Below are 24112 nucleotides of genomic sequence, written 5' to 3' on the forward strand. Positions count from 1 at the left end.
GAACATCAACAAATCCCCTCCACCTAACCTCCCCCAACTCCTGGGCTGGTTCATCACTCTGTACCTGTCTTGCCGCTTTGCACTTTACTTTCGGAATCTGAAATCCTCACCATGTCCCGTACAGTTGTTATATCCGTTTCTTTTCCTATTTTACCGGCGAGGTCTATACCACTTGGTTTTCCCACTTTCCCCAGATCTTGCTGGCTTTTTCCAGGCATCCCCATGCTGTATAGATTCTATGCTCTGTCGCTGCACATGTGTCCATTTCATTTGACCATTGGGCCACTGATGGGCTTTCCGGGGCACCCCATTTCTGTACTATATTGCGTTTTATCAGGCCCATTGCGTTGGAGAGAAACATACCCTCCCATTTATCCGAAATATCCTCATCTGGGGCCCCTAGTAACATTATAGCAGGTTGTGGGATTATTGTGCGCCCCAGGGTTCTCGTAAACAGTTGACAACATTGCGCCCAGAAGGATTTGATTTTAGGACATTCCCAGAGGAGGTGGATAAAAGTGCCCTCCTCCCTCCGACATTTCAGACAATTAGGGTCGTCCGCCCTCCCCCAGCCAAATAGGGCCCCTCGGGGGTAGTACACCCTGTGAACTATCTTAAGTTGTACCAGCCTTATTCTAGAGTCTATTGCGATTTCGCGTGGGTGCATCAATATTTGGATCCAGTCCTCTGGTTCAATGGGCCCCACGTCTCCCTCCCATTTATTTTTAAGACTGACCAGATCTGGGGTGGCAAAGGCGTTAATCGCCTTGTATAGAATGGTGGTGACTTTTTCGGGGATGTGTTGTGGTAGTAAGTTGCGTTCCAGAGGTGTGTAATCTGGTATGTTGTCGAGCTCTTGCCCATGTGCATTAATGGCGTGAGTCAATTGCAGGTAGTGGTAATGTTCTGTGTCAGATATTCCGAACCTCTGCGGCAGGGTTTCGAATGGAAGGATGGAACCATTCGCAATAATGTCTCCTATTGTGGTTATCCCCGCCTCCACCCACCGGGTCCGTGCAGTCAACTTCCGTACCTCCTTCAATCCATGGTTATGCCATAGTGGTTGTGCCATAATGATCCTGTTCCCCCAGCCTATGTGGGTGTGTGCCTGCCTCCAGATCATCGCTATATGGGTAGACATTGTTTGTGCGGGGGGTCTGGTTAGGGTCTGGTATGGCGTTTCCAGTGGGGGGTGCCTTGGATTATGGGCTCCTCCGCTCTAATGTGTGGTTGTTCGGGGTCTCCATGCAGGAGGTCATTGACTTTGTTTAGTTGACAGGCCCAGTAGTAGGACCTGAGGTGTGGAAATCCTATGCCCCCCTCCCAGATGGATCGTTGCAGCATGGTCAATGCTATTCGAGGCTACCCGCCCTTCCATATCAGTTTCGTGACTAGGCATTCTACCCGATTAAATTCAGAGTTTGTTATGGCTAGTAGGGCATTCTGGAGTACATAAAGGAAGCGTGGGAGCGCCATCATTTTGAAGAGAGCCGATCTGCCCATGAGAGTGAGAGGAAGGAGCATCCAGTGCTGTACATCCCCGGCAAAGCGGTCGATTAGTGGGTGCAGGTTATGCGCTGCGTATTCCGAGAGAGTCTCTGAGACCCATATGCCCAGATAGCTTAAGCCTCCTCTTTCCACCCGATATGGCATGCCCCGGGGGATTGCCAGGTCGTCACCCTTCACTGGGAACAAGACTGATTTCCCCCAGTTAACTCTGAGTCACGCATGGTCTGGGTTGCTAAGATAGAGTAGCAGGTCATCTGCATATAGGGATACCCTGTCCTCCCGTCCGTCTGGCCAGCAAAAGCCCGACCATGTGGTGACCTGTCCGAGCCATTGGGCAAGTGGTTCAATCGCTAGGGCGAATAAAATGGGGGAATAGAGGACAGCCCTGTCGGGTGCCTCTGCCCAGTGGGAAGGCCCAGTGGGAAGGTCCTGGAGGCCCAGCCATTTACCCTTACCGCAGCCATTGGCGCCATGTACAGCAGTTGAACCCAGTTGAGAAAGGTCTCGCCAATGCCCATGTGCCTCATTGTTGCCCACAGGCTTTCCCACACCACCGAGTCAAACGCTTTCTCAAAGTCAATTGTTAAGAGAGCAAGTGGGGCGTCGATGCTCAGGGCTTTTTCCAGGAGTAGATGCAACCTGCGTAGGTTCATTCTGGTCGATCTTTGCGGCATAAAGCCACACTGGTCCGGATGCACCAGTGAGGGTATAACCTGTTGAAATCTGTTGGCCAGTACCTTGGCCAAGATCTTTGCTTCGCTGTTAATAAGCGATATAGGCCTGTATGATGTGCACCGGTCAGGGGGCTTTCCTTGTTTGGGAATGACCACAATGTTGGCCTTTCGTAGGTCCAATGGAAGGGTGCCCTGTCCTCTGGCCACCAGGAACAAGTCCCGGAGGGGGGCTGCCATCTGGTTGCTGCCCAGCTTCCTCCAGGTCTCGGCCGGGAAGCTGTTTGGGCCTGGTGTCTTCCCAGATTGTAGCTGTGACATGGCCTCCATGAATTTGGCCTCGTCCAGTTCCCTGTCCAGATATGTTGTCAGCTGCTCTGAGAAGTGCGGGAGCTCAATCTCGTCCAGAAGGGACGGATCTACCGGTGAAGTTGGGGAGGCGTAGAGTGCGGCATAAAAACTAGCAAAGGCCTCCGCTATTTCCGAGTCTGTTTAGGCTAGTCCACTGGGGTCTACTATGATCTGCCTGACATGTCTGTGCCCCTCCTTCCGACGTTCCAGCCAGGCCAGTAGCTTGCCGGCTTTATCGCTGTGTTCATAGATTCTGGTCCTTGACTCCCTGTCCGCTTGATTTGCGTTATCTAGTGCTGTGTTGTGCACGGTTGCTCTGGCCTTCGCGAGGGAGTGGTGGGCGTCAGGAGTGGGGTTAGCGACATATCTGTTCTCCCATTCCCTTACGGCTTCCTCTGCTTCCACAACTTTCCTATGGTGTTCCCTTCTTTTATTACACGTCCAGGCCGTTATTTCCCCTCTAAGAACCGCTTTATGGGCTTCCCATAATATCACCGGATCCTCTACCGAACCCGTGTTAATTTCAAAGAATTTGTTGGATTTTTCGGTAATGTGCTCCACGAATTCTGGAAGGCCTAAATCATAGTTATTTAAACGCCAAGTCTTGGGAGGCAGGGGTCTGTCTGTCTGGAGCAGTATCCCCAGGGGAGAATGGTCAGATATGCCGCGGGGAAGGAATTCTGCCACTTTTACCCTATACGCTTCGGGAGTCAGAAGGAAGAAGTAATCCAGCCTGGACAGGAGCGTGTGGGCTCCCGAGTGAAAGGAGAAGCCCTGCTCTGTGGGGTGGAGGTCTCTCCATAGGTCACTTAGGCCTAGAGCTGATGCGAAGGTCGCTAGCCGTGTGGGTTTATTTGGGTTCTGGTTCCGTATGTGGGTCCGGTCCCGTGTATTACACAACATCATTAATGTCCCCCACAAGGATCCAAAGATCAGGCTGTTGTTGCGCCATCAATGCCGTGCTATCCCTCAGGAGAGCCTCCCCCAACCCCGGTGGGGAGTATATCGCCAGAATAGCCACCACCTCCCCCCACAGTGTGCCTCTGAGTAGCATGAAGCGGCGGCTGGGGTCTAGATCCACTGCCGTCTGTGCAAAGGGGGGCCATTTATGTAGAAGGATCAGGACACCTCGGGAGCCCATCGTGTACCCCGCGTGATAAGCTAGTCGATAGTCCTGCAGAAGAATCGGCAGGTCGAGCCCACTAGGTGTGTCTCCGTGAGGAGAGCAATGTCACGGGAACGCCGGTTTAGGAATTGCATTATAAGCCGACGCTTGATACTTGAGCCCATGCCATTTACATTCCATGTGAGGATCTTTAGGGATCTGTGACGTTCCGTTTCTACCATTGGGACATACGCGTCTCCCCCTGTGAAGCTGTTATGTTGTTGTGTAGCCATTTCTGTCTAGGGATTCAAATTGTTGTGCCAGATGTATGTGTGATATATATGACTGTGAGAGTGCCGTGGTCATGCCTGGTGGGATCGTGGGTGTTGGGTATGATATGTTTCATGGTCTTGTGATGAAAATTAGGTTTGTGTACCTTCCCGGAAAATTCCTAACATATAATAAACTCCCCATCCCCCCTCCCCATACTCCTCCCCAACATGAAGTATCTGTCACCCGAACTCTACTGGCGCTAAAGAACTATGTCACCAGATCAACTTGCTATAAACTGTTATTACTTCCCCACCGACTTACTACTCCTCCTTGGGTCAAGTGTCTGGAGTCGGGGGGGTGGCGTTCGCCGATGGCATGGTGCGTTGTTTATGGATACATATATTGCATTCGGTCCTTCGTGCGTAGGCGGCAGTGACCCCTTTCTGGAAACAGTCCAAACAAGGTGTTTGTCGCGGGTGCCTGCCTGGAAGGTGGTCGGTCAGTGTGCTCTTTTTGATATTTCCATCCGTTTGTGTCATTTTACCAATGTCTCTGTTGCTAGGGTTTGGGGCCTCCATTAGGTTCATTCTGATTTTCCAGTATCAGTTGTCGGGCGGGTCTTTCCTCCCTTGGTCTCGGTCTCGGTCTTCCCCAGCGATCTCGATCGGCCCCGGTCCAGTCTCTTCCGATGTGGGTCTCTGCCCATCTCCATCCCTCCTGTGGATCAGTGAAGTGGACTATTTTGCCCTCATGTTGGATCTTCAGCTGTGCCGGGAACAGCAGCCCATATTTCACCTTCTTAGAGTAAGGTTTCTTTTTCAAGTGTTCAAAGGACTGTCTGGCCTTCTGAACTTCTCGGGTGTAGTCCAGGAAGAAGGCAATCCAGGATCCATTATACACCACCGTCCCTTGTGTTCTGGCCATCTGTAGGATGGCGTCTCTGTCGCGGTAATTAAGAATTTTCGCAATGACTGTCTATGGCGGAGCCCCCGCGGTTGGACGACCCGTGGGCACACGATGTGCACGTTCCACCGAGAAAAAGTTTGAGAAGGTTTTTGGCGCAAAGAGATCCGTCAGCCATTCCTCCAGGAAGAGTTCCATGCTGGGGCCATCTGTGTGCTCCGGCAGGCCTAAAATGCGAATTTTATTGCGTCGGGACCTGCCCTCTTCCTCCTCCACTCCGGCTTCGAAGGTTTTCAGGCTGTTCAGTGTTTGTGTGAGCTGCTGGTGCACACCGCCCAGGTCGTCCTCCACGCTAGATATTCGCTGCTCTGCTTCTCCCGTTCGGGATGAGAGTTTTTGGAGGTCGTGGCGAAGGAATGAAACCTTGGTGGAAATAGTGTCAATTTATTGCTCCATTGAGGAGCACAAACTGGCGATTGCGGTCATCACGTCCTTTAGGGACAGGGGTTCTTACATTGGAGGGGGGGGTCGTCCCCGGATCCTCCGTGTTTGGTGCTGTCTGTGTGCTCGTGGCATATTGATCCATGGTGCATTGCGTCGTATTTCTCTTGTTTCTTTCCTTGCCCATGATATGGAGTCCCACAGGGGGGTAAGTGAGGGGACCAAAGGTGGACTTGTGGCCGCGTTGACCCTGCTGTGTTACTTCCGTGTTGCAGTGTGCGTGACTGCAGCTCTAGCCTCCCAGGGCTCGGAAGAAGTTGTGGTTGTTGCGCAGAGTTCGGCGCGGGGTTCCAGTTGTTATAAAAGATTGTCTGTGGGGAAAGAGCTGCCTGCTCAGTGTTGGGGGCTCGGATCTATCAGCGTTGGTCGTTTCCCGGCCATTTACCTCAGGTCATCTCACCTCAGGTCACCCGCTTTTACTGTGCCGCTAGTCTAGGGGGTCCTGTCGCTGGAGGGTGTCCCGCTACGTTGTTCCTCCATGGAAGTTTCAACCGCCGTGTTGGTAAGCGGGGGGGCTTCCCTCGCAGCGGCCAACCAGTCACGGGCCATCGTGCAGGGGTCCTCTCCGGGACGCAGGCTGTCCTCAAGGGGTTTTCTGGTTGCCGGCCCCCGGGGTGTATCCTACGCTTCGGTCAGCGCGTCGGGCATCCAGGTCCAGGCTTCTCGTCTGTGGGTGGCCCCGGTCGATATCACCAGGGGTTTTTCAGAGCGAGGGCTGGTTCAGCAGGTTGGGATCATGGGCGGGTTCCTCCCGGCCTTCGCTGTTTTTTAGCGAGCTTCATGCGCGGCGGCCATTTTGTTTGCCGTCGGAGGTCCCACTCTGCTATTTTCAGCACCGATATCTTTCTCCTCACGCCGCGGTTTCGATCCACATCTCTGTCGTGTACAGCCACTGGGTTCCGCTGCACAAAAATATATTTTTTGCTGGAATCAACTTCCCAAATCACAGGATATCAGCAGGATATTCTGGGCGTCCACGGGAGCAACTGGGAATCACGTCTCAATTGCTTGCTCGCTGGCCACGCCCCCCTATGTTCTCATTCTTAGTATGTACACATCACTAGACCTATATCATGCATAGATACATGCATGCATGAATGCAGTCAGTAACACGACAGCACGAGGACAGATCATGTATTATGTGCCTCAGGGTACTGTACTGGTCCTTTGATAGTTTGCAGAAATGCAGCTATAGTGTAGGCACATTCTAAGCTATCAACCCATTGAAGAGCAACTCATGAGGTGAATGGAGACATAGAAGAGTTAAGGAGGCTGCTGAGGCTAGTGGTGTGTCTGGCTTCATTTCCCACAACAACGCATGGCATGGCTTTGGCAAATAGCATGTGCATATTAAGCCCGAAAATGATAATCTTTGTCAAGTAAAAAGGCTGGGGGGAGGGTAATGCCGGAGCGACTTATGTATGATTCCCCTGTATAATGTGTACCCTGCACTTGTGCAATCTCAAGGTCACTTAAACTAGTAGGATCGTTGTCTCTGTCTTCCCTCCGTTTCCCCTCCCTTGTCTCGTTGCGCCTTGAAACGCTTGTGTATAGGCGCTTTATAAATGCCATATCATATCATATCATGAAGCAGCTCATTGTTGAGTGGGGTGATTAATTGCACGAGGCCTCTTTTGCACATAATCTCCAACCTGCCCCACCACGGTTACACTAGACAGAGGGGGCAGAGGAGAAGAACACTTACTGGGAAAGGGCAGTCTGTCCATGTAGGCCAGGGGCCCAAACCAGTAGGTCCAGCTGGTCACTTCATGTTCAGAAGGAGCCAGGCACCTTCAGGCACTGATCATGGCTAAGCACTGTCAAAGCTCCAGGGGGTACCTTCTGCGAGATGTCATACCAATCTACCATGGTAGGTTCTTGGGTGTGCAGCCTGTACCAATGCAACAACTATTTAGTGAGCATCATCTATCCTATTCTGAACCAAGCTGAACAAAGCACATCATGCTTTGTTGGTAGACCTAGAAAGGGGACTAGGACAATATTCATCTACGGTGCAGTGAGACAGATGAATCATAAGGAAAATCAACAGGAAGTGGGTGGGCAGTTGTTATACAGTGCTTCAGTTAAAGCCAAAAACATAGCAAAAACAGGACTCAGAAAGACAAAGAGTTCGAAATATTGCACCATGTTTAAAATGAGTCCTCCAGTTGTGGAGCCTTAGAAGTATTTTTAAAAGCGTTGATAGAATATCTGTTTCTGTGAGCTACTACCTAATCCTCTTTAGCCTTCAATTTCTAATCCCCTTTAGCCAGATTTGGACTTTTACAAATCTAGTGTCTACCTTGTATTCCATTTTGTTCTCAGACTTGGAAAAACAGAAAGCAGGAGAATTCTACTCACCATCTTACCTTTCCTAGTTTACGGAAAAGCCTTGGATTCCAGTAGTTTTGTAATCAAACTCATTTACCACCAATATGTAAACATGGAGGTACTTTGGACTTAAAAACATACTGAATATCCAAATCTTAAGCTAGAAATTATGCGACTTCAAAATATTAACTGAAGCTCAGAGGAATGTTCTCTTCCCTAGCTGGCTGATTGAAAGCACTTGAATCTCCTTCAACCAAGCCAAACTGCAATCTGATAGTAGTCGCAAGGATGCAAACTAACCTAGTGCTAAACTGCTGCCTTCCTGAGGTCAAGCCAAGCTCTATTGCCTACTATAGGAAGACACACAGAGACAGTAGATGAAAAGTATGATGGGGTTGATGTTGGTACTCTTGTTCAGAGAGGAATTGTCATAGCATTTCGGTGCTGGACTGCCCATGTGGGCGGGACAAAGACTGATATGCAAATGGGTATTTCCGATCTGTTAAAGGTACAGGGAGCAAAAAGCGTGTGCTGCAAACTCTCATCTCAGAACAGGTTATCATGCCATGTTCTTTCTGGAAAGGAGCGCCTGCTACCTTTTTTGAAAAGCCTGATGTACAACGGTAGTGTAGGATGACATGGGATCAGGCTATACCTAAATTAGTGGGAAGGGTGCACACATATCACTGTACAAGTCTTCATATGTCTGAATTGTCAATCTGGGGAGACTATTTAGATGTGCTTACCAAGTTAAAACACTGAAATCTGTTCTGGCCATGGGAAAAAAAAGAATGGTAGTTAGTTAACAATGTTTCATTGGTCGCCTCTCCAGTAAGGCCTGATGATATTCCTACACATCCCAAGAAACTGTAGGGGCAGTGTTAATAGCATTGTTAGGGGTAGCTTTGGTAGGTTACGGAGAGTAAATCATGCATGCATATCTCCATTTTAACCTGAAAGACTTATGGACCTCATAACAAGGTTGCCGGTAGGCAGCCAGTGCAAACAGAAACCTCGGCTTATCGTTTCTGGTGCCAGATTTCCAAGTAATACCAGGATATTACAGGCAGTGGAGGAGCAGCAAAGTTCCCATTCCCGTGGAGTCGCATAGGACTCCACAGGAATGGAACACTGAAGCAGTGGGTGCCTCCATAAATTATCTTCTGCGAGGGGTGTGAGCTACTGGCAGGTCAGGCCTGCCGGCAGTTCACAGCCCCTACCGGCAGACTCAGAGTGACCGGGGCCAGACAAAGTGCAGGTAACCATAGTTACAGGAACCTTTTCTGAACCGGGTCACTCGTAATGAGGGCCTTTGCCTATCTGTAAGAGTGCATGTGCGCATCTCCCTCCTGCACTGATAATATGGGTGGAGCTGGATATGGTAGGTCTGAAATTCCCTTTCACTTAAGTCTAAGTCCCAGGGAGCATGTCAATGAAGCAGTCAATGAATTAGTCAGAAGAACAATGCAAGCAGACATAGTGATGTTACTTTAACATGATGTCCGCATGGACTTTGCTCATTTACGTATACAGAAGGTTAGCTTTACTCTGTAACGAAGATGACATATAAAAGAGTTGCTAGCTTTGGGGGGGCAGAGGGCCTCTGTTCTCAGACTGATGGTCCACCTGATTGTGGACCAAGATTGTGTCTGGGAAAAGTGGTGACAATTGTTGGAACTACTTGGAGATGCTGTGGGTTTAAACACCGTCACATAGCTTACCTTTTCATAGGATTCATGTTTTCGCTTCTGGTAATTCTTTGGTGTCCAGGATTTAGGTATTAATATCTTGACATCCTTAAAAAAGAATCTTCTGTGTGTGGCGTTGAACATGTAGAAGGAGGCATCAGTTACCATTCCCTGGCAAGACAAGGAAACAAAGTGACCACACTTGGCTGAAAATGATTTTATTCATTAGTTTGTTAACTCTTTCACTGCTGGAAATTCTATGCTCGCCTATGTAAATCCGCACTTATAATACACACTTCTAAAGGATCGTGAATGGGTTAAGCTTATGAAATCAAGACTGTAAAAACAGCATTTGATAATTCAAAGGTGTTGCAAACATTTGAATCTGATGAGAAGGAAAATAAGTGAGGAAGACAAAAACAACCTTAACAAAATAGCACTGAGCAAAATGTTTTTTTTTAATCAAACAGGGTCCGAGTTTACTAAAAGCAGAGCAATTGCCACAGCAACTAATTGTTTGAACATTACTAAACATCACTTCGATTTTAAAGCTTAAGGAAAACACGATTTGGAATCTCCCATTGCAGCTGAACTACTGAGGTTACATGAGATGTATTTAACAGATCAGTGACTCATTGTTTGCATTCATGCAAAGCAGGTGCTGCATCAGAGTGCAAGCAGTCCGCAGTCAGGAAGCCTCAGCGGCGTGCATGAAAGGGCCTGGGATAGCCAGGAAGACATTCCTAGTCCACCAGCTTAGTTACAGCTGTGCAACATTATACCGCCTGCCATCAGCCAAAGTGGAAGCATCCCATGGTGGATTGCTTCCATCAGTGACTGCCGACTGCAGCGGGGACTCCCTCCCCAGCACCCCACCCGCGGATGACTGGCTGCTGCCGCACTGCCCATTTACAATAAGCCACTGTGTAAGGCCCTACCAACCCGTAACTTAAGAGCACAAGCAGAACCGAAGCCTGAAGAGGGATTTCACAGAAGGGGTTTGCAAACAGTTGTGTATGTTCAAGATAAGCTCTTCTTATGAAATATAAATGTGCACACACAAATGAGAATCAGAATGTTCTCTAATGGAACTCCTGTACAAAGACCAACCACCACAAATCAGCAAATAGTGTTTTTCTCTGGTTTCTATCATTCAATCCCATTCCATTATCTTCCTTCCAAAGTCCACATTCTGGAAACCTATGTGTGGGTATAATACAGAATATTCATTCGGACAGGCGTCAGTGGAGAGAGACCATTATGGAGGTAGAGGGTGCAGGGTAAATGCCCATCACAATACATTACTCTGAACTAGATATCACTTGTCAGAAGCAACAGTTGATCTAGTTTTTAATGCCCACACCAATTATACTTTAAATATGGTATATGATGTGTCCCTAACCGAGTAGCTATTTGCGCCCAGCACCAGGAAAATATATTCACCCCTGTAGTAACCATAGATTGCAATTCAGAATTAATTCCCCACGAGGACATATCATTTAAGAGCTTCTTCCTGGAGGAGGCCCTTGTAATAACGTCACACTGCTCACATCCCCTCATGCATGTGTTCATGAAGGATCAATGAGACCTCTGTTCCCCTTATCGTTAAAAGAATTCCAGGAGCAGTCACATGTGTGTTTTTTCACAGAGACTCACAAAGTTTTACTACACAATAAAGTGCTATATTAAGTAAAATACCCTACCGGTATAAATTATGGTTTACATTGCTGTTTCTAAAAATAGAAAATGACCTCAAGACTCGATTTCATTCCAAAAAGTCAAATGCATTTGTAGTTTTTCTATAATTATTTTTAAGCTGCTGAATCCTTTGGAAGTTTTATTGTGTTTTAAAAAAAAAAATGACACATGTTGTGTATTTTATTTTAATCAAATTCACTACAATAAGCAGACCTACAATAAGGCCAAATTCAAAAGAAAATAGCTATGCCTTCTTTTATTGAACAAAACCTTGGTCTGAAAACATGTTTTTTTCAGCATTACAATAAAGAAAATAGATTTTCCTTTACGGTCCCTAGACAGAAAATATTGTATGTGTGAAAAAGATTGTAACAATGATGAAAAACTGGGATACAGCAAGGCAGCCGTGCTGCACTTCTGCGGTATCCAATCAGAAATAGTTCTCTGCTGCTTTATTATTATTTCAGGAACAAAAACATAGTCCCAGCCAAACAATAGAAGCATTATAATTCAGAATATTGCTCTGTTTTAGAAATGGCCATGCCTGCTAGCTGCGATTATTTATTAATAAAGACTCTCCATGCCTTGAAAGTGGAAGACCCTAAATTTGAATAGATCACTCTTCTTGCTTCAAGGAGGAGGCCTTTTTATCAGAAAGGGATAAAGTGACCTAACCAGTCTCTAGGGCCCACAAATGGACCGAAAGGGAAGTTAGCAGTACAGTTTGAAGAAGGGGCGAGTGCAAAAGGCAGCAATGCAGGGTCCTGTTGGTTCAAATGTGTTGAACAGTTCTTGAAACATGGCTCCAAGCAGTTCAATGACGAAAAAAACACTAGGCTCCCGCCTGTCTTGGCAGTTTGGGTGCTGCAAGTCCAAATCCAGGGACAAGTTGAGTCCTTTTCTCGTGCTCTCAAACATGGAGGAGGCTGCCACACAAGTGCAGGGGTCTTTCAACACTGAGGTCCTTGGTATCGCAGTGGCTGGTAGAGAGGCAGGTCCTATTCAAGCATCAGGTTCACTCACAATGGTCCCTGCGGATGGTTAGGGGACAGAGTTCACCTCTGCCTTGAAACACCTGCCTTAACCTCACAACTGGAAGACTCCAGAAAGAAATCTTCAAGGGTTAGAGTCCAAAAGATGACTCAAAGATGATTCCAACAAGTGTGGTGGGACCCCTCCTTTTAAAAAAGGTAAAAGCCCACAGGTGATTTAACTAAAGCTAGCCTGCCTTATCAGTCCAATCCCGGTTCTTAAAAGATGTGAATCTTTCCCCTTTTGAAATTCCACCCAAAGCACTTTGGGCTAGAGGAAGTGGAGGGGACAGGAAAGAAAGAGGCAAAAAGAAACCAGAAATCTTCCCTCAGTGTACATAGATCTCCTGTCTACACAGACTCTGTCCCTTCCCTTCTCAATAAGTTTCAAGACCTTTAGATATGCAAGGTCAAGTCTTTTGCGAATTGGTGTGCAGTTTGATTCTTGACCCAAGCCAGCTTCCTTGGAGCGGTTGTTCCTGGAAATGGTGTTATCCGGAACAAAGAAGAGGCATAACCATTGAGGTTCCTGTCCTGTTATTTGGCAGGACCAGCCTGTCTGGCCAGAACACACATCACCGTCCACATCTAAGCTGGCTCACAGGAGCCAACATGTGTGACATCAAATTGGATGTGGCTGCCCTGATCACGAGTACTACCATGCACTGTCCCTTAACTCAGGCATAGCTTAGATATAGAATGTGCCATGCATGCCAACATGGGCTGCTTATGATCATTATAGTTTTGGTACAGGGGTGCATGTATTAAATGCAGAACCTGTGCTGAAGAGACTTGGATGTCACTGCAGCAGCCAAATGGGCACCTGTGACCTTTGACACTGATCTTACTGGTAGAGCAGGTATTGCATATCAGACTACTGATACAGCAAGGCACACGTACACACCATACTTATGGCACAGTGCTTACAGAAGTGGATTCTGATCAGCAGATTACCAACTCAGAGATGGAAATATCTGCATCATTGTTTTATTAATTACACAAAAAAGTCAGGACTCCAGATACCAAACATCAGAAGATAGAATACCCTTTGTCGGTAAGTTGAGGGGGTAGTTGTATCAAAATTAACTTCTGTTTTCAGTCAGAATCATTTACACCAGAAGATACCTTTTGAGGTCATAGGGGAATACTACATAAAATTGGCCTTTCAGAAACTGTTAGAATGGGCACTTCTGGGGTAAGTATTAGGCGGGAGGCAGGGCATAAAGAGAAGAAGCCCTCCCTGAGAAGGCAGAGACCACTGTAGCAAGCCTGGTAGTGGATGATATTTTCATAGGGAAGAATTCAATTCCTGATATGGACAGGGAATTATGTCTCTGTTTTTATAGGAGCAAGTTAATTTTATAAAATGTCTTCAAAATGTAATGTCTTCAAAACGTAATCTTATGATCAGACTTCCACTGCAATCATGTGAGTAAAAATATGAAGTGTGCTTGGGTTTTGTATCCCAATTCAGACTTACTGTGGACCCTGGAGTCAGTAGTGCAGTTGTTTGCCTCTTCGTCCCCAACAACCAACATACAGCCATGGATTTCAGAAGGTGGACTGCTGGGTACCTCTTCGCCTTTCCTTTGCTTGCTCTGGCCGTAACCGGCAGTGACTGATGTGGGCAGCAGCAACCAATGCAGGTTCCTCAGGGGTGTGATTGAGGGGAATGGGATGGGGGGGGGGCGTCCATTGATCTACCAAAGTGAAATCCCCAGCCCTGCATCAAACTGACCCTGCTTTTTATTCTGAAGGCTACAATGAATCTGGTTTTTAATTTAAGATAATACTTTTACTTCTTAACTTTCTATTAGGTTGAAATAGTGCACTCAAAACGAAAATAACAGGCTCTTCAGCGTATATATAATTTACAGAAATAAGAATAAATGGTATCAACTCGGATGATACTGTCTTTTTGCTTTAAAAGAAATCTGCACATAGCACGGTATTCAAACTCCTCTAAAATTAGACTATGCTACAAGGAACAAAGTTACAAAGTAAAGCTCTGGCTGATCTGAAAAGGAGGATGTGAAAAAAGCGGGGTGGAGGGGTTAGTAAAGTGTAGTGGGAATAGGAAAGTGACAGTTGTGATGTCCTGTTGACAGCTTCAGTTCGGTTTGCACCGTTCGCTGAGCTTAAGTGTGGTTTTCGGGTCGGTGAGCATTGCCATGTGCTGTTGTGCTGGGTTATGTGTTGTTAGTCTGTTGTTGCATATGTTTTGTTAGTCTGTTGTTGCAATGTGGTGAAGTATGTGCAGATTGCTGTACTGAGAGGTGGTTGTGTGAGTTTCTGTATGAGAAGTGTGTGCGGAAAGTTGAGGTTTTAGAGTTGGGTTAGCAGGTTTTCCTCTCCTCTTTGTCTTTGATAGTGGGAAAAAGGCTGTTAGGCAAAGTTTGCATGCAGTACCCTCTGGGACCACTACACACAACTCTGACTACAGGTATAGCAAACCCAACCTTTGGTATAAGCTTGTACTACACAGTTTTGGTAGCGTATTGAGCAGCCTGGCTTATCTCAAGAGGGGGTCGATGTGAGCTGTAGTGGAGTTACACAGAGGTTCACAGTTACAAGTATTCAAATAAACTCTTACACTCAAAGTTTCTTGCATAAACAATTATTAATTTATTTATCAGTCAGTTAGAATAGGCCTTCTTCAGAAGGAAGCAATATAATAGTAACACATAAATACACTTCAATACTGTACACTCTCAGTTTCTAAATCAGTAAAGACCATTTTGGGATGGCCTGTAGACACAACCTACAACCACAGATGACTTCAATAACTAGGGTGCTGGGGACATTAATATCTTACTGTTGACATTTAGAATACTCTTAGAAGTTGGTAAAAGGCAAAGGTTATTAGAACAACAAGGGACCACAAATATTCTTAAGCAGGCAAATACTTTTGGATCCCTCAAGTAGAGTCATACAATTCAATAGACTAAGCCAATGTCAATGGGCAAAAGTCTTATATAGGATGAAACACTTCTGTTAAGTAAATGGAAAAGTCTTTGCACAAGTTCTGCCGAGATGGACTGTCCTTGCTTTGGGGTTTCCACACTCTGTTGAGGGGGCTCAGGCTCGGTCAGTCCTGCTTCTTGGGAGACCGGAGGATCTTCCAAAAGCTCTAGGCCAGCTTAAAAGCAACACACACAATCTGGTGTTCCTCTCCCTGGCTATACGGTTTCCAGCAGCAACTCTGTGGAAATTCAACCAGCTCCGAGGTGGATGTCCTGGAGGGTTATTTTGGAGTTGATTAGTCCCACCAACTCAAGGGGAGAAGTCATCCGTGCAGGGGCTTCTCTGTCGATGCGAACTTGGCATAACGGCACTGCAGCAGGCTTCACCGGGCGAACCAACGGTCCAGGACTTGCAGCAGGCGTCCTCTTCAAAACACTTCTTTGTTTCCTTTGTCCAGTGGTCGACTGCCTTCCAAGCCAAAAGACTTTTATTCAGTTCTCTCCCATTCATTCCAGCCTAGCTGTCAGTCACCCAGCAGGGTGGCTGTCCTTGCCGGAGAGTCAGCCGGCCAATCATCACAGAGTGCATTCGGGTCTCCTAGGAGACTAAGCACAAGGAGTTTCGGGAACCTCCCTCACTTCCTGCCTACCCCAGACACTCTGGAGCCAGAGGCGGGCTTCACTTGTGAATCCCAACAAAGGCAACAATGAACAAAGAGACCAAACCTGGTTTGGCGCACAGAGTAAATCTCAATAAGGACCTTTCCACAAAGAAATGGTGAAAAAAGAAGACCGGGAGCCATTTTGACAAAGATGGCACCTGCGGATGCTTTCCAGCAGCTGTGAACGCAGCCCGCGGTAAAGACACCCCATGGTAGTTCAAACGAAACCACTGCCACCAGCCATTCAGTGAGAAAAGGGTAACATAAAACATGTTACATGAGAAGCTAGACAAAGGGGATAATAGGTACCTCCTCCAGCACTCTATTGTAAGATAGGGTGTGCTGGGTGTAGCAAGTTTCAATAGTAAGTAAAGTCAATTTCACTTTACTGCTCTAGGAAACAGTAGTTTATCCAGGAGAAGGTATTTAAACTTTTGGGAAATCTGGAAGACTTCCCTGTGTCACTGCACTGAAGGTGCTGTGTGACACAATGTAATAGATGATCCCTATGGAGTTTGTCAGACTCCACAACTAAAAGAAACACAAAGGTAAAATTCACATTCAAAATACATGAGAGAGTGGGAAAAAGGGTCTCACTCTCTCCAGGTTAAAAAGATCAAGTCCTCAGCATCCAGCAAATTTGCTGGGGGTCTCGAAGGTGTAGAGAATTAGAACATTTCTGAAAATTCTCCCTAACAAAGGCCTAGGTTTCACAAAACGGAATCAGAAAGCACACCTAGATTTGAGAATTCCTAGATAGTGGGAGAAAAGGCCTATGTTTCACAAAATGGTGTATGGTGAAAAAATACACCTAGATTTGAAATTCGTAGATGTTAATGATAAAGGATATTTATACCGTGCACTATCACCACCGGAGTGGTCCCTTGAAATGGAAAGAGGGTGCGGTGGGTTAGTAGGACTGGGTGGGAGAAGAGCAAGAAAGCTGTGATGTGCTGTTGGCAGCATCAGTTTGGTTAACACTGTTCATTGAGCTTAAGTGTGCTTTCCGGTCGGTTGCCCTCATGTGCTGTTGTGCAACACTATGTGTGATCTGTTTTGTTCTTCCGTGTAGTGAAGTGCATGCAATTTGTTGTGCTTGGAGGAATGGTTGTGTTTGAGTATGAGAGGTGTATGCAGAGTGGTGAGATTTCTAATAGGTTCGGTTAATGGCATCACTATCGAGATCGTATCATCCCACATAAAGCACAGAAGACATATATTCTTGAAAACTCAAGGTTGAAGTGGTACAATCTTTTACAAGCAACACAATTAGTTATGAAAAATGAAGCTGTTGAACATAAAGCCAACCAACATCTGAAAGACCCTCTCCCCTGACTCTTGGTGAAAGACATAGTCGTGTTTGAAGGCCCACCGCCTCCCACGAGTACCTCCAAAACAAAATCCTTGAATATATCCCCCTGCCCACTCCTTATCTGAAGCAAACTACCATGTTATCTCGCACTACAGGCCCAAACACAAAGAAGGCACTCACATCACGGATCCCCAAATACGTCAATTACATACGAGCATGCCTCGAGACTTTCCATTTGTTATAATGCTGTCCTTACCACCCACGAATTACATCCAACTCACTCCTGTACAAAGCCCATAAGCTGTAGCATCATACCCAGGGTCGGATTGGGTCGTCGGCCCATCGGCCCGTGGCCGATCCAAAATCATGGCTGGAGACCTGGGGGCCGGTTCCTGAAGACCATGTGGGCCGGTTTCGGCCCAGGCATGGGCTTCATTGTGAAGCCTTCACACTTCAGGAACCAGCCCCCAGGGCCTCGGCCTCGCCGGACGGATGGATGCAAGTTGCAAAGGATCTGTAAGTAAGCAACTTACAGATCCTTTGCAATTGCAGCCCGCGCCCGCAGCAGTCAGTGTTACAAAACACTGGGAGGGAGCGGCAATGCTGGCTCAGCCCGGCCTGCTCCCTCCCAGTGTTTTGTATTACACTGGAGCCAGGCTGCAACGTATTGCGTGGGGGGCATATCATTTTTGAAAAATTGCCTGCACGGCACCTTAGGGAGTTTGGGGAGGTCCCACCCTTGGGCTCCTGCCATGCACTGGCCCCGCAGGACACGCTGGGCACAGACTGGTGACACTCTTCTCTGAGAGGAGGGAAGTCCCTTTCTAGCTGGGCAGATGGGGTGGTGGAGGAAGCGGGGGCTTCATTGAAAAGGCGCGCGTTCCCCTCTCGTGACATCACCTCGCCGCCCCGGTGCTGCCTTTATGGTCCAGGTACAGAGCGCACGACCCGAACTCGGAGCAGTGGGGGCGGAGAAGGCAGCGCCAGTCACCTCTCCCTGCTCACCCCTTCATGAAGTTCATGGACGTTTCTCTCTAGGAGCCCGAGAATGGCAGCTCTCAGGATCCCGCTGGTGTGCCTGGTGCTCCTGGCTCTCTCCTCTGGCGGCTTGGGTGCATGTACGGTGTTCAGGGATGGTCTGGGGTGGGCCACCGCCCCCAGTCAGCCCAGGAGGGCACAGAGCAGCACTCAGGCAGCAACCAGCCACCCAGGCCAGCCTGCCGGCACAGAGGTAAGGGACCCATCATCAACCACCCACAGCCCAACACCACCACCCCACAGGCCCGCGCCACAGGAGAGGAGGTGAGATCATGCTAGTAACCATTCCAGTCTTGATTGTGTGATGACAATGTGCTGCCAGAGGAGGGTACTCCCCGTTCACAATGACTAAGTTTGAGGATGTGTGCAGTGCTTGCCATGCATGCATATTTAACAGAAATGTTGTGCTCCAAATGTAAGCATTTCAAGTATGATATTTGATTTGTTACCAGTCCATGTAATGCAGCTGGGGCTAGATTTGTCAAAGTGGTTTGAGATAAAGATTTTGCCGCACTTGGAAAGCACGCAGCAACATTTGCCTGCCAAAAAAAGATGTTTTCAGAGGCTGTGAGTGTGAACTCATTTCTAGAAAATGGGAGATCTCTAGAAAATGCTTTGGGTCATTGGCTGTCCGGCCTGTCCCATAAAAGGCCAACACTGAAAGGGTCACCACGGTCATTCATGTTTGTTGTTCGACGGGGTGGATGTGCACCGCAGCACAAAGGCAGCCTGTTGGGTGGAGGGAAGGGACCTGCGCTCTAGTCCAAGTGTAACATTAGGAGACACTCCTCCTTACATCCTTCACTGGGGGTTGGATGTGTTCGAAGGTGCCCTACATTGTTATTTTTTGCAACACCCTGGCAGCTCTGCCTTCTTCGGTGTTTGTTCGCTCGCCGGGGTGGTCGGTCGGTGGGTCACCGATAAAAAGCGTGATTTATTGGCTCCTGAGTTCTCATCCTTTCTCCTTCCTGTTGCTTACACAGGCGAGCTCCAGTTTCCTGGTCTTTACATCCACTTAATACTAAAACGACAAGCCGCAGAGAGGTGTTGCTAAATGCATCAATGAGGGCACATGTATTCAACAGATCTTCATGTATGTGGTATCTCTCTCTTGTGATTAGTAAACACGCTCCAGTATAAATGGGCCCAAGCAAGAAACATTCCTTCGAAAAACGGCTCACATTTTTGCAAAAAACATGCATTTTCCATAATATTTTAGCGAATGTAAATGATAACTGATGACTTACAGTAGTAATACACCGTACGGACTACATGAGAAATATTTGACAATAGCACATCAAGTGGCCATTGACTAGTCTTCATTTGTCCACAATGAATGAATGCTTTGTTGTAATGTGTCTATTTTTCCCATCTCTGGCATGCTGTTCAGGATGTTTGTTTGCATGTATCAGGTAATGAGTGATCAGAGTATGGGATGTCCTGTGAGTGTGCTGCTTTGCCTATTTTGCCAACCTCTGATCTGAAGCCTGAAAAGTAGATGCACGCAGGCTCGAAATGCAGCCATATTTGCACCAGACCTGCAGATGAACTTAACTGGTCTGCCGTTAAATCTCAGTTACCAGTTTAATGGTATCCACCAAATAATAATTGCTCATTTTACTATATCCGATATGATAGCTCAGTGGGTTGAGCGCTCGCTACTGCGATGTGTGTGTGATCTGCAGGTGTGAATCCCAGCAAGGCCATCTCAGCCTTTCATCCTTCTTAGGTCGATAAATGAGTACCAACACAGGTTGGGTGATATTGTATGCAAATTTGTTCTATAAAAAAGAGTTTAAGCGTAAGTGCTATACAATAACATATTATCATTTGGCCTTGGACGATTGCTTGCATTCACAGTAATTTGACAATATGGATCTATACACACAGATATTAATGATACATATCGTGATCCATTCTTGTATGCAAAGTTACGATATTTTATGAGCTGTGATGTAATGTGGGAAACTCATGAACGCTCCATAAGTAGCATTTTCTGTAAAGTCGTGAATTGACACGATTCACAGATGATGGTTTGAGGGCCACTTTTTTTGAGGCGAGGGGTGGGCCACTTTTGTGAGGCGAGGGGTGGGCCACTTTTTTTCCAGTGTCCGGGCCTATTTCTTGTCCCAGTCCGAACCTGATCATACCTCTCCTAGACTCAGACATTTAAGACTCAACTGGGCTTGATTGGAAGCTATAGATCACTAGCTTTACCACCCTTAAATGACAAGGAGGTATATAACCTCCCCCCCGCCCCACTCCACGTTGGTGTGTCAAAACACTAACCATTTAGATGCCAGAGCTGCTGGGTCAGCCGAGCCTTATAGGAGATTAGTTGTTTACTTCACCTTACTCGCTGTTAGTGCCTTGGGGCCAATACACTTGCTGTGCCTGCTCTATGAAATTAATAGCCATTATACTGATACACACAGACCCCGAAATATGGTGATTTACTGCAATTGCACTTTTGTGAAACTGGAACCCATATTTGAAAGAAAACTCTTAGTGATAAACCGTAAAAATGCATGCAACCTGCCGCCATATGTTGTACACGTACAATGCAAGAAGATTCTCTCTGGCACTCTTCACAGACCCATCTCTACCAAACCCACAAGATTATGCTATTCTAACCAACTCACTGTACCTCGAATCAACAGGGCCAAGGCAGGAGACTTAGGATTACCCTACATAGCTCCCACACTTTGGAATAAACTCCCCCCTCCGCTAAGAGCGGAAAGCTCAATCACAGCTTTTAGAAAAAACCTCAAAACCTCTCTTTTCAACTAACATGCTACCTGTCACTGCCAGTCCAATACATAATGGCAATGTTTTCTCATTAATCATGTATGTGCTTTTGTGTAACTAAGTTATCTATATTGCTGTAGCTAGCGCCACGATGCCTCCGGGCTGGTTTTTTTGTGCGCTTAACAAATAAATAAATACATTCACATAGACGTGTTCGAGCGGAATCCCTGTACGCTGGGGTTTACAATCTGAAGCTCTTTATCTGAATCCTCCACCCCCCACCCCTCTCGCCAAACACTAGGCCATCATCAGTTGCTAAGAAAGGTCTCACTGAGAACACTGCGCTCACCTAAATCCTCCGGTCAGGTGCATTGAACCACGGAAGGCAGGATGTCGGACGCACACAGTCACAGCACAAGAGTATTTGCTCTATGGCTGGCACTGGTCAAAGGGATTGGAAATATCGGAGCTGAAGTAGCTACATTAATCAAGTATATAAGTGGCACATTCTTCGGCTCCAACCACAAACATTCTGTGCAATAGATCATGTGATTTTGTTTGATTGCTACAGTAAGAGGATGCTCTAATATGGCGTCCAGAAGAGGACACTTGCAGTCCACCCAGAAAAAAAGGGATCGCTGAAGGATCAGCTGGGCCCACAAATCCGTTCTGGGTTTTCCTCTGTAGAAGCAGAGCCAGTCATCGGAGCTGAACACTTGGGCAGATCCCATGTGTTGAGGATCCCTTGTGTGCCTCTTCCAAAGCGACAGAAGTATCTACAAAACTGCTTTTCTTGTACAGAAATGAAGTCCATCTACTAAGCAAAGTTGATAGCTACCCTTCATAATGTGCAAAATCAGCCACTAAGGACATATCACAGATCAGTTGGCATTTACCAATGACAGCTTCCGGCTTTGTGGTTTATTATATTTACACAACAAACACGCACGAGAATATAGATTAACCTCCCAAGTGCAATATTGTATATATTCATGGAACCGAGGGTTTCTATGCTAACACGAGGTGTTTGTGTAGAATATATCTACTCTCTCTCTACGTCACACACTCTCTGTGCTCTTAAATAGAAAATAATTCCGTTTACACTATTGTGAACCATACAAATAGAGCGCATTGGTAAATCCAATAGGTTTGTTGCTTTTGTTTTGCTGAATTCTACATTTATTGGTATACGTGTGTACTAGCCCCACATAGAAGGGTACCAGCTTAAAGAACATGGAAGCTAAAGTGCCAGTCAACTCTATTATTAAGTTAGTGGTTAGTATGTTCTGAGTGGTAAGGAGGCCTACGGAGGCCTATGCTTCTGATATATGTACCATCTGGCATCATTCATCAACAATGTTAAAACATAGCCCCAATCCCCAGTTACTCCGGGCTGTAAAGGATGTACCACAGAATGGTGTAACCTATAACAGTGCTGTAAAGGATGTACCACAGAATGGTGTAACCTAGAACAGGGCTGTAAAGGATGTACCACAGAATGGTGTAACCTATAACAGGGCTGTAAAGAATGTACCACAGAATGGTGTAACCTATAACAATCTGCGTACTACAGTGTGACCGTACTACTTTGAAATAGAATACAGACACATATGCTGTAGGAGACCACCTGAAGGAGGGCATAAGCTGACTTCTTTTAGAACGAGGAGTATGTTGTGATGTTCCTAGGTGCAGAGCCAGTTTACTAGCCATGGCCAAGCAAAGTGGGCCTCAACATTCATTTAAGCATGCTAGGTCTTTTATTATTATTATTCTTATGATATTCATGGAGCGCAGACCTACATCCATGAAGCAACGGAGCGCTTTACAGAGGTATAAACAATACGGAGACACAAAGAAGCGCTTTACAGAGGTAACAACAGAACAGATATACAGAGGGGGATAGGCTACAGAGACGCACAAGGAGGGGTACACAGATTGGCAAGGAGGAGAGGGGCTGATGGCGTCTAGAAAGTCAGGTGGTGTGGCGGGCGACGTGATGGCCTAGGTGTTGAGGAGGAGAGACTCCTTGAAGAGGTGGGTGTAACTGTTGTACGGAAGATGTGCCAGAGTGAATGGCACATACCCAATTCTGGACGTGCAATGTTTGCGCAGCATTCAACATTCAACTTTTACCTCCAGGATAACTGAAGGAGCTGCTTGATGGCGTACTTGCCTGGAAATGCCATGCTTAATAATGGAGCTCAAGTTCCATGGATTCCTCAAACCCTAAATCAAGCAAGGCTCTCAATGTAAAATTTAGAAATACCACATCCATGTGCAGACTTAAGGGTGGTTTCTGCAATCTATGAAAAAGAGCTCGATTTTCATAGACATTTTTTATGTTTTCAGTTTCCAATCCACTTTCAAATTCCTTGTGCAGCTTTTAATTCATGCTTTGCCTTCTTCTTCATCTATTTTGACCCAGATGGTACCACACTCCCCAGTGAGAGGTATGGAAAGAAAGAGCAGCAAGATTATGAGGGACATGTGGAGGGTAAAAGGGTAAAAGATAGATGAAGCGATACATAGTACAGACAAGAGAGGACCCATGATAGATACTGGGACTTAGTATGACTAGAAGTATAACTGAAAAGAGACTAGGAAGGGGGGCAGTGTGGATGAAAGATGATTGGGGTGGGGGGATTGAGGAGGGACAATGGAAGTGGATAGTGAGAAGAGGACCTAGGACCGGGAAAAAGGGAAGAGGTAGCGTGGGACTGGGAAACAGGGAGGAGGGTGACTGGGACCAGGAAAAGGGGAGGAGGGCGACTGGGACCAGGAAAGAGGGCGACTGGGACCGGGAAACAGGGAAGAGGGCGACTGGGACCGGGAAACAGGGAGGAGGGCGACTGGGACCGGGAAAAGGGGAGGAGGGAGAGCGGGACCGGGAAACGGGGAGGAGGGAGAGCAGGACCGGGAAACAGGGACGAGGGAGAGTGGAACTGGGAAACAGGGAGGAGGAAGACTGGGAAACAGGGAGGAGGGAGACTGGGACAGAGGAGTCAATGGGGCCTGGAGGAGAGAGGTGGGGCTGGGACTGGGAGGGGAGTGACTGGGACCATAACGAAGGAGGAGAGGGTGGGACGAGAAACCAGTGCCATATACTGCGAAATGAAGGATGCTAGGAGGAGAAGATGGAAAACGAGGAACGAAGACTGTGACCCAATCTCCATGAATTACAGTGCTCAGCAGATTTGTTGTTTATTCGTGCCTCCATGGAAATATGCTGTAGAACAAACATGGTGTGTGGCAGCAAAAAAAAGTAACAATTTGTGATGCAGTCAAAGAACGCAGATAGATTTTCCATGCCAATTAACCATCTTGCTTC

General features: G+C 46.9%; 1 protein-coding gene across 1 annotated transcript in view; it reads right to left on the reverse strand.

Annotated features, from left to right (window-relative positions):
• The window catches only part of LOC138538398 (calcium-activated chloride channel regulator 1-like), a 199946-nt gene that overhangs the window by 138016 nt on the left and 37818 nt on the right, over positions 1-24112 (reverse strand). Inside the window, exon 2 of the mRNA XM_069641527.1 lies at positions 9366-9503. Coding sequence (XP_069497628.1) covers positions 9366-9503 — 138 coding nt within the window. The remainder of the gene's footprint in view (positions 1-9365; positions 9504-24112) is intronic.

Source organism: Ambystoma mexicanum, chromosome 1q (genome assembly GCF_040938575.1).
Source record: "Ambystoma mexicanum isolate Mex_15411 chromosome 1q, UKY_AmexF1_1, whole genome shotgun sequence".
Classification (NCBI taxonomy): Eukaryota; Metazoa; Chordata; class Amphibia; order Caudata; family Ambystomatidae; genus Ambystoma; species Ambystoma mexicanum.